Here is a 12,021-nt window from a genome sequence, read left to right as displayed (position 1 = left end):
GAGCTGAGCCGATGGGTGAAGCTCTTGATCTACCAGTCGGTCTGTGTTTCTACCTTCACCTATGGTTATGAACTTTGGGCCATGAACGAAAGAACGAGATCCTGCATATAAGCTGCTGAAATGAGCTTCCTCTACAGGGTAGCCGGGCGCATCTGGAAGGAGCTTGGATTAGAGACGCTGCGCCTCAACACTGTGAGGAGTCAGCTGAGGTGGCTCTAGCATCTGTCAGATGCCCCCAGGACCCTTCCCTCAGGTGTTGTTCCAGGCACATCCCACCAGGAGGAGGCCCAGGGGATGGCCCAGGAAATGTATTTACTTTACATAATTGTAAAGTATTCCACTTTAAAATTATACACCACAATGTGTTGGTCTGTAACAGAAAATTCCAATAAAATACATAGAAGATTGAGATTGAAATGTAACAAAATGTGGAAAACATCTAGGGGCACGAATACTTCAACACACTGTACTTTAACAAACTGGAAACGGTTGTTATATCTACATTAATAAAATAAATAAAATTAAATGCATCATCAGACTTCCCCTGACCTCACACAAGGATAAAAAAGACTGACTGTAAACACAGTGAATAATAGCTAGAAAAGAACATAAGACTGATGACTTACCTCCCATGTGATCACCAGTTCATATCTGCTTCCACCCCCTCCACCCACATCACTAGGGGCTGCATCAGGAACTGCAAAACAAAATAACTTGAGCAACTCATCTGCATGCATAAAAATAAAGCAGTAGGATTTAATGTTAAATGAATTTACTGCACCTGCGTCCTCTGTTCTGGTCTTCACCAACACGGGACTGGGTTCCCCGACTCCAACACCGTTTTTGGCCAATACCCGGAACTCGTACTCGACCCAGGCATTCAGGTCAACCACAGTAGCTGTGAGGGTGTTACCATCAATTACCTCTGGAACTGGAAAAAATAACACATTGTTATATGAACAAGTCTTATATTACACACAAGACCACTGTTGAATGATATAAATGTAATAAATAAATATAAAGCAAGTTGGCTATAGCATGTAATTGGCTTTGCAATGTGCACACACAAAACAAGGAAGGCAGATCAAAATTAGGTTTAGAATGTTACATAAATTCACTGAATATCTCACTGAAGTGGAAAACTATTATAGCGAGAACTGCCCTTACAAAATGTGTTTGTGACTTTCTATTTAACACACAGTTTATCTGGATGCTTAGAACTGAAAAATGCAAAGATTCTGCAACTAAATGAACGCCACAGAAAATAACAAATTTATTTGAACCGACTATGGAAAAATTTCATTTGGATTCCTGAATATAAAAGGACAAATGCTGGGTAAACTAAAATACATTTTAAAAGGTTTTGCTGTTTGCACTGATGTCTGCAAAACACTTTAGTGCCACTGCATTAACAATTCTGTTTACAGCTTGTGGGGAGCAGAAGCAAAATAGCTTTTTAATGATAATATTCAACATTTTGTAGCTTTAAATAAGAAGTTTGTCAGCAAAATATTGCTGCTGAACACATCAGCAAGAACCAAAAAAACTGTACACAAAAATTGAAATTATTGTGGATAAGTGATACAAGTAATGGAACTCAAATACTGTTTATGCTTGTTATAGTTATTTGGTATGAAGAAATGATACGTTAACCTCTTGTTTTTGCAAAACAAGACAAAAGGCCCAAACGCTTTTGCATTATTCACCACAAATGAAAAGGGTAATAGACCATTAACACATTACAACATTCAACTGATGAGCTTAAACAAGCGTAACATGTAAGTAATGATAATAAATGTGAAAACATTGAATAAGGTGGTTTAAAAACACCTCCCTTTCCTTATGTTTTATCTTATATTTTGGTCTAATATTAATATTATATGAAATAATAATACTATTATTAACTGTACTGACTGTAACACACTGTGATGCATGATTTTTTTTTTTTTTGCATTTATTTATCTTCGCTGTGTACATTTTGATGTGTAACTTTTTTAAAGACAGAACAGTTAAACAAATCCCTTAATAAGCCATTTGTTTGGGAGCAAAATATTATTATGAGCACAACTCCCACAGCAACAAATAAAAATGAAAATGTCAACAGTTAGGTCAGGCTAAACCTTTTCTAATTCCCCATGAGTTTATCTTTAAAATCAAAATGATTTTCTGTTTTTTTATTGGCATCAGCTTCTTGGCAACAGGGGGTGTTCTTTAAGTAAAAGGTAAAGTTACATAAAATATCTCTACATGTTGTTTCAAATAAGCATAGCTATTTAAGGTGTCACTAATAGATAAAACATTTTAAAGCTTGCAAGCCGGAGAACATCATAACAATTGTCAAGTACGGGGGTGGCGCCATCTTGTTGTGGGAGTGCTTTGGAACAAGAAGGACTGGTGTAGATTTCACACTAGATGACTTTGGAAAGAAAGAGCCATGTGTGTAAATAGATACAGCATCCCAAGACACCAGGCGGAAAGTTAAAGCTTGGGCACAAATGGGTCTTCCAAATGGAGAATTACTGTCAAACTTGTAAAAAGTGTCCAAAGGACAACATAGTCAATGTTTTGGAGAGACAATAAAGTCCTGATCACAGTAATATCGAAAATTTGTGGGCAGAGCAGAAAACGTGTGCGTGAACAAGGCGGCTCGCAAACCTAAATCAGTTCCACCAGTTCCGTCAGGAGGAATGGGCCAAAATTCAGACAAACTCTTAAGAGAAGCTTGTAGAATGTTTGACCCAAGCCATTCAGTCTTAAGTTTCACCAAATACTAAAGAAATGCTAAATGGCCAGTACTTATATAGCGCTTTATCAAGTCCAAGGACTCCAAGGCGCTTCACAGTACAATCAGTCAGTCCACCATTCATACACACATTCACACACTGACAGTGGAGAGCTACATCGCAGCCACAGCTGCCCTGGAGCAGACTGACAGAAGTGAGGCTCCCATACAATCGGCACTCTGACCAGCATCAGCAGGCAAGGTGGGTAAAGTGTCTCGCCCAACGACACAACGACTCAGACCGTCACCCCTGGTAAAATTGTAAATGTAGGTAAACTTTGAAGAAAGTAATAAGAAATTATCTAAATTCTTTTCAAGCCATTATTTCTGTATATTATGAGGATTTTCTGTTTACAGCTAATGAAAACACAACATTTAAGATTAGAAAAATAAAAAAAAACTTTGTTTTAATACAGAAACGTGGGCTTTTTGAAAGGTATGCTTAAAGGTTGTTTTCAAAACATACTCCTACACTGACAAACAATTCTCATTGGAACACATATTCTATGTTTCTGAATATGACTGTATTTTTCATACTTATCCAAACCTAAAAAAACCCAAAAGCAAATTAAATAGTGTGTAGGACCCCTTCTTTTAAACAAAGAATGAATTGTTGATAGCCACAAAAAACTTGGTCTTTAGTTTAAACAACTTTTAAATTATTTATTAGTTGTCATTTAATGCATAGCAGATACATTTTAAATGTTTATATAGCAGCATTTGTATAAACTGTTAAGACCCTTTTTGAGATTGGAGTCATGTGAACTTGGCAGAAAGCTACTTTGCTCTTAGTCCTGCTCTATTTAGGTGTTGGTGAAGATGCTAAGAGTTACTGCATCTACTGCAGACAAGATATTGAGTTTATGAAACCTCTCGACTGAACCCCACTTCAAAATATCCCAAAAAGCCCTTTATTATTAACTTAGGGCTTGTTTTGTCCTAAAGAATCCATGTTTTATTGCCTCCTTTTTAATAAAATGACATGATTACATTAATTTCAATCTGAAGGTTGTGTCTATCAATATTTACAAAAACATCAATTCAGATGTTGAGAAACAAAAATGAAGTATCAGCTAAAAAGTCTTGAAGCAGATGGAATGGACATTTATTTTAAAATAATAAATAAAATAATTTTATATTGAAAAAGAACTTGAAACGCCAACAACTGAGGTGTTTTACTCTGCATCTGACCCGACACTCTGACCCATCAAAGAGACTGAAAAGGAAGAAATCCAAAACCTCCCTGCAGGGACCATCAAGTTATTACATGCATATGACACATCAATGAATATGCTTTAAGATGGAAAAGCATGGAGAACCTGTATTGACCCTCTGCCAGCCCACAGTGAATGGAGTTTTTGTCTGAATGATGTAGTTGGTTATGGGGCTGCCGTTGTCTCTGCCGGGGCTCCACGCCAGCTGGGCCGTGCTGTCTGTCACCTCCTCCACCGTCACTGAGTCCGGGGGGCTGGGTGGACCTGGCTCAAACACAGGAACAGACACCTTGAGGAAATCGCACATGCAGAGGACGCACAGACGACAGCGATTTGACAAGGATGGGTGTGCTTGCACATTCTGCAAAGAAAATATGAGAACGCAATTATTGGAAAACAGAACCAGCCCAAATTGTAATGCTCCACAGCTTTTAGGTCTTCAGATTCACACTAGCAGAAGAACATTCTGCAAAAAAAAAAAAAAAACTGCCACTGGAAGCAGTGCCCTTCACAAGGAATTAAAAGTTAATTCAGGATTTATCCTCCTCTTTTCTCCCAACATGTAATCCCTGCCTTTCATGGTCCTCGCGGTAATAGATCGATTGAACAGGAGAGAAGCAGGGAGTCAAATTAAAAGCTAAAAGATGAAGACAGGGTCCTTGCACCCCCAAGGAGCCAAAGTTTTATCATTTATTTGAATTATCCCACCAATTAAGCGGTGTGATGTTTTACTTTAGCTCCCTGTTTTATTGAATGTGTTGGCTCATCAGAAATAATGGACCACTGGAGAACAGCGAGTCAGACTGCAGAATAAGAATAATTAAAAAAAATGCTCCCAACTCTATTCAGAGAAATGGCTCCTAATTTACAGCTAATAATTCTAATTATTGACTATATTTTAATTTATAAATAAAAAAAAACAACAACCACAAATGAGTATGAATGAACCTCAACGAGTAACATCTGATCTGCAGCTTACACCTTTCTCCTGCTGCCCTCATATGTCTGGCCTTAAAGCTTTGGCTTTAGAGATATTAATCACTTTAAAACTCATTAGTGGCTCTTGATAACAAAAACTTTAATATACTGGCCTCATTAATACATATTAATGGGGGAGACAATCAAGGATCAATTCCTTATCCTCTTAATTATATTTGGTTGGCTGAAGGCAACAGGATGTGGCGAGTCTCCCTGGAGCGTTTCAGTGATCTCTCATTAACATGAACAGACGAGACAAGTGTCAGTCTGGGTTTTTATTTCTCACTCGGCACAGCCAGACGGCAATATTATGCAGATCTGATTTGAATCTCACCCAACTTTGTGAAATGTACAATCTCACTTGTCAGTTCTGAATATCAGTGGTGAAACAATAATAAAACTCAAGCAGCACACGAAACGGAGTGACTGATGTATCTCCTTTTCAGGACCGCAACAGGGGATGCAGCTGTTAAACTATAGCGAGAGTGTTCCCCAAGTGGTTTGAATGTTATTGACCATGATGTTATCTTTACACAGTGACCTTCTCCATAACCATCCTCCTCATCCTGAGGATTGTTTGTGAGGCATCATCTAAAGCATTAAATGCTGCTATTGTTGAAAACAAGCATCCAGATGATCACTCAAGAGCCTTTTGTGACAGAAGAGATTATCATCGACCTTCAGTGCGCGGAGCAGAGGGGACCAAATAAAGACTGAAAATCACACTCTGAAACATGACGAAAAAATATAGGAATACAAAAAATATGATCATTGCAAACAACAGTGTTAACCACTTTTTCTGTTATTGTCATTACAAAGGACGATGCGTGCTATTTATGTCTTTAGTCAGCCTGAAATAATCAAAATAGAAAACGATTCCTTGTGGTAAGAACCATGAATTGTACCCACTGAGATAAATGAAAGCAAAATGAGGTTTCATTTACTCCCCAAGAAAGTTAATCATTTTTGATTACGTTTGGAGAGGCTTTTATTTCTGTAACTTTCTATTAAATTCCAAATGTATCAAATAATCTTTTTACAGAATTTAACTGCACAGCTATCTGCCTTATTCCTACAACCTTTTATCGCTGTCTGACAATAAATCAGACTACTCCTTTCATATGTTGGACAGTCAGTATTACCAAAATTAGTTTTATTCTATTAAATGGCAGGGAGCTTTATTCAGGTAAAGTGTTTCTTACTTTTTTTAAATGAAAAAGTTTACATACAAGATACTCTGGAAAGCCTAGATGATGAAATCATGGCTTTGGAAACTTCTGAGTTGAGTTAATTGAAGGTACACCTGTAGACCTCAAAAACCACAAACACATTCCTTCTTTCTGTGACATCATGGGGAAATCAAAATAAATCAATCAAGATATAAGGAAGAGAATTGTGGACCTCCACAAGTCTGGTTCATCCTTGGGTACAATTTCCAGACCCCTGGAGAAGCCTTGTCCATCTGTCAACTAGAAACAATAAAAACACCATGGGATTGTTCAGCCATCACACTGCAGGAAGGAGATGGGTTGGTGTGTCCCAGAGATGTATTTTGGTTTGAAATGTATGTATAGACCCTGAAACAAAAGCAATAGACCTTGCTAAGATGCTGACCACTGTGAAACTAATATGTACACCATGGGCTTAAAGGCCATTCAGACAGCTAGGTTTCAATTTGCAAATGCACTCAGGGAAATAGACCTTTATTTTTGGAAAATATGTCCTGTGGCCTGATGAAACTAAAGCTGAACTGTTTGGCCATACTGACAATTATTACATTTTTTGACAAAAGGGGAAGCTATCAAGCCCAGCAACACAATCCTAACTGTAAAGCACAGGGTTGGTAGCATCACGTTGTCAGGGGATGTTGTTGTTGTTGCACGAGGGATTGGTGTTCTTCACAAAATAAATGGCACCATGAGGAAAGGACATTAAGTTTAGATGTTGAAGTAGCATCTCAAAACATACGCCAGATGGTTAAAGCATTGGAAAAATTGGTCTTCCAAATGGACATTGGCTCAAGTCCAAGAATCAACTTAGTTACAAAGGGGCTTAAGAACAAGGACTGTCCACCATTAAGCCCTGATCGCAGCCCCATAGAAATTCTTGTGAGCTAAAAAGGTGTATGAGCAAGGTGTCCTACAATCAGTCCTGTCAGGAAGAATTGGTCAAACTTCCAGCAAAGATTGTAGAAATCGACCCAAAAAGTTTGACCCAAATCTGTGTACCTATTTAAAATGCAATGTTACCAGAAACAACAGAAATGTATGTTAACTTCTAAATAAAAAGAAAGTAAAAAAAAAAACGCAAAACAGTCCCTCTCATTATTTTGGCATTTACCAAATAGTAATACTTTTTGTAATAGTAATTAACCTACAACCAACAAGGAAGGTTTCGTCTGATTTAATATTAGACAATGAAAAATGATTTTGTGTATTTTTGTACAATGTATGTAAATATCTGATTTCAACTGTAGATCGTTCCTGGGCTGCAAGATGAACACATTAACGAAAGAACTGTTCGTAGAGACAACACAATCTCCAGCTGACATAAACTAGCTGGTATTCCGCTTGCACTGCTTGAATGGTGAATGGTTAGAGGGGCACTAATAAGTCTGTTTTCTTTCTGGTCCATGAATGCACCACTGCTAGCAACAATGCGTATTGCTAGCTGCTATAAACCAACTGGTTGTCACAGTTAGCCATGCTAGCCTTGTTTATAATGAAAAAAACATTTCAAAGACAGGTTAAAAATGGCTGACCTGTAATTATTATTTCATCAATTGCGTTAAATTACATCATACATTAGAGCTGCACCCAGCACAGTGACTCGTCTCTCACACATACACACTCGTTTCTAAGATCACCTCTGCTCCTAACAACAATTATTAATGACTCTACAGTGACCAGAAAATGAAAGGATGATTGAACAATCTAACACATCTTATTGTAAATCAGACCTTATGCTGGACTCTCCTGCATTTTATATTAAATGGACTTGTGTAAAAAAAAAAGAAACCCTGTCATATGGATTTTGTGTTCTGAAGTTTGCATAAAAAAAAGATTAAACTGTTAAGCTGTAACATAGCTTCTACATGACATATCCTGGCATTTTTTCATTAGGGATTGATTTGTAGAAAACAAAACCTGCAAATAACCAAGAGAATAACATTTGTAAATTTCTAATGACTCAGAAAGAAAAATTACAGTTAGGTCATTTGGAAAAAAAAGCTGTTAAAGTTAAATGTAATATCAACACTCAAATAATTTTAAAGTTAAACAGATTTTAATAAAAAAAGCTCAGAATGCTTTTAATTAAAGCTCTTGTTGAGAGACAAGATAGTTGGAGCTTCACACAAACTTGAAATTAAAATCAACACAAAAAAATTGCAATTGCTGCATCACATATCTGTGTTTGCTGCTTGCAGTGTACATACACCTTTCTAGGCTACTCAAGTGGCATATATTTTATTTTCCATTTATCGTTTACATCAAATGTTTAGCTGTAACTCAAAATCTACCTTCCAAATCAAGCGTTACTACAAACCTACTTTTAAAGCTATTTATTGTCAATCTAAAGTGCATGCATTTCTAATTCTAATGCTGCCTTAATCATATCAGTTTCGTTTAGCTAATACAAATGTAACATTTTTGTTGGCTTCTAATTTAATAGGAAATAGTAGGCACTTTTCATTTCAATGGTCCTCAATGCTGTTCAGGGGTTCTTAATGCATCTTTTTATCTATTGTGTAAACAAAACAGTAAAGATCAGTAAGATGAACCTTTTTCCATCTCTTTTTTTGTCATTAAGTGGCCTGACAGGTTTTATACTGCATATAAGTCCATATAATATACCTATATATTCATTTGACACCCTAAAGATGAGTCAGTTAATTATTGAAAAAGAGGGATGAAAAAAAGGCTCATCAGGCTTTGAAATCTATTTGAGAGCATACATTGCCGAAATGATGATGGTGAAGCAATTCAGTACGCCTGTCAGCTGCCAATTAGGAATATTTACATTTACATTTAGAGAGCTTTAAAAGCATCTCGATGTTCAGACAATACCCGTTTACACAATTTCAGCTGTTTGCAAAACAATGTTCTTGTCATATTTACTTAGAAAATATTTGCCTCCAGTGCAGACCTGAATTTACATGTGAAAACATCCAAATATTCTTTGCAAAGTGCACAAAAGCAAGAGATGCAATGTGAGCTATAAAGCTAAATGTTATTTGCTCTGATTAAATCAAGTGCAGCAAAGTGGCATGGATGACTCAACGGAGATGGAAACTAAAATGTGTCCAACACAATCCAGGCTCCGCAGCAGTTAAACAAGTGGGATGTTTTGCACTGACCCAACCCAGACATTTACAGTAAGAACCCATTAACACAAGATTAAGTCCCTCTCAATGACCCAAAAAGAAACTGGCAGGATTGCAGCAACCTAAAAATATCTATTTCAAACAGAAGGTAATTATGATACTGCTATGTCTTAATATTCCCAAAAATATGTTTCCCTGTAGTTTTGTGTCTTAAAAACTCTCCTACACCCTTACAACAATTATTTGTCAATAGAACATTCTAAAGATGTTCCTACCAAGTAAACCAATTTGTGACAGCCATCACATGTTCTATTGATGGATTACTGTTTAAATAATCTCTTAATTAATTGAGTAATACACACATTAATTAATCAAGGATACAGATTTACAATGTCAGGTGTTACCAATATTGTTTTCACTTGAACCTCCCCTGGGTTAAATCTACAATAAGAGTTGCTTTTTCCTTTCGTCCATCACAACTGGGAACCCTTAAAGTAAGATCACACCCCGGCCCACTGTTTAGTCAATTCAGTCATTTATCATCTTTCCATGACATATTCTTCCCATAAAAAAGTAGAGCAGAGTCATCTTAATTAACTTTGTCCAGAGATGAGTTGTCAGGATGTCAGAAGCATCAAATTAAAGGCATTTGTTTATTGTCAAGAGTTCCTGGAGGCGCCAAAAGGTATGTAGAGAGAGAATAACTTTCAAACTTTGCATCTGTCCTGCCTGAGTGCTACATTAGCCCCTTTAAAAATACAAATGTTCTGGCTTTGTTCTTTTGAAAATGTTTTTTGACACTAAATCAATTTGATGGCAGGCTAAGTCCTCACAGTTATGCAAAATAGTTATGCGGAAAGTTATGCAGAAGCTCACAAGCTTACTTTGATTCCTTTATAACATCTAAACATTGTTAATACAGGAATTTATTTCACCTTGTTAAAAGTCTATGCATACAGACCCTTAGAACCAATGCATGGTTCAAGGTGTGTTATGCTTTTTCACAGAGACTCACTGAAAATGTTCTCTGTCACGCTTGTATGCCACTTCATTGCACAATTATTTAGGACACTGCAGCTCCTTATTGCTTTAAAAGTGAAAACTGATAATGTAACAACAATCTCAATAATCAGAAAGGCAGTTGTTGATTTCTCTTTGTTCAATCTAGAATAGGTACAATTTTCTTTATTATATTGTCGCAAATTTATAGCATTCTGGATCTTTTTCCTGTGATTTTTCTTTTATTATCTCTTGTCTTCCTCCACCACACATACATTTCAGAATTAAAACATGCTTAAAACAACTTGTGTGGCAGCCATCGATATATATTACTTGATTGAACATTATGTGAGTACTGCATGATACACATGCTATTGCTATGCACTGAGTCAGGACAGCTGCAGATGCAGTGTCAGAAGTACACAGAACTGGTTCATTTTGAAGGCCAATAAAGTTATATGAGTAAAATGACATCTTGCTTTGACAGTTTGACTCAAATGTAATTGAGATAGAATTGAAATGAAATGTAATTTGCAAAAACATCTCGAAAAAAATAAAAATGTACACAGGAATGAAATGTACTTAATAATAAAACAAAACATTTTACTTGTTTCAAATGCTAGTAGAGCTTACATGGAAAGCCTGAACTCCAACCAAATATACAGTTTGAAGAGTCCTGACCTGGCAGGTCAGAAACTTAAAATCCAATCTTTTTCAGATCAGTTAACACTCCATATAAAGTGTACCAATCACACTCTTTACAGCAGTTGTTACTGCTGGAAGAAGGCTCAACGTTAGCTAATTTCAGTATCAATGAAGTGTTCAGAATTAAGCCAGAGGTAGCACAGAGCTGAAAGTAGCTCTTTAAAATGAAACTGTATTTTCTACGGACTGTTGAAACATTTGTGGGTTGATCAGGCTGTGAGATAACAAGAGAGAGAGAGAAAGTGAGACCTCCAGAAAACAACAGGAAAGCTGAACAGTAAAAACACACAGGTCTCTGTGTTGACAACCCTAGCTATGCTAACTGAGCTAATCACTGACATAAAATGCTACAGACAATTTAAAACATTTTTTTCTGTGATCACTGTATCTTTGATGAGGAATATAAAAACCTTGTTCTTCAGCAACTGCTATTCCTGACACTACGGAGAGAAAGCTAGAAAAAAAACGTATTTTTCTGTTCCTACATTCTATATTAGTGTGACCAGACGTCCCTGATTTTCGGGGACAGTCCCCGTTTTAGAGCAAGAGTAAAGTTTCGTCTGTTGTATGAGCTACAGGCTCATTCAACGGAAGTGTTTCTTTGCTAAATATAACAGGTGCGTTTCTTTGCTAAATATAGCCATTTTGATGTTTTATCAGCTAAGGAAACTGGTAAAATAATCAAAGAAACGTTCATAAGAAGGGGGACCGGAGGGTGTGTTCCAACTACAGGGGGCTACAGGGGGATCACACTCCTCAGCCTCCCTGGTAAGGCCTACGCCAGGGTATTGGAGAGGAGAGTCCGACCGATAGTCGAACCTCGGCTTCAGGAGGAGCAGTGTGGTTTTCGTCCCGGCCGTGGAACACTGGACCAGCTCTACACCCTCTACAGGGTGCTCGAGGGTTCATGGGAGTTTGCCCAACCGGTCCACATGTGTCTTGTGGACCTGGAGAAAGCATTCGACTGTGTCCCTCGTGATGCCCTGTGGGGGGTGCTCAGGGAGTATGGAATCGGGGGC

The 12,021-nt window shown here is 37.3% G+C and overlaps 1 protein-coding gene across 1 annotated transcript in view; it reads right to left on the bottom strand.

The window, feature by feature from the left end:
* Window positions 1–12,021, bottom strand: part of cntn3a.2 (contactin 3a, tandem duplicate 2) — a 62,910-nt gene that overhangs the window by 14,798 nt on the left and 36,091 nt on the right. The window contains exons 14-16 of the mRNA XM_047374338.1: window positions 4,102–4,260; window positions 782–931; window positions 627–697 (exon numbers count right to left, since the gene is read on the bottom strand). Coding sequence (XP_047230294.1) covers window positions 627–697; window positions 782–931; window positions 4,102–4,260 — 380 coding nt within the window. The remainder of the gene's footprint in view (window positions 1–626; window positions 698–781; window positions 932–4,101; window positions 4,261–12,021) is intronic.

Source organism: Girardinichthys multiradiatus, chromosome 1, assembly GCF_021462225.1.
Source record: "Girardinichthys multiradiatus isolate DD_20200921_A chromosome 1, DD_fGirMul_XY1, whole genome shotgun sequence".
In the NCBI taxonomy this organism is placed as follows: domain Eukaryota; kingdom Metazoa; phylum Chordata; class Actinopteri; order Cyprinodontiformes; family Goodeidae; genus Girardinichthys; species Girardinichthys multiradiatus.
This window is presented reverse-complemented; position numbering and strand designations above follow the sequence as displayed.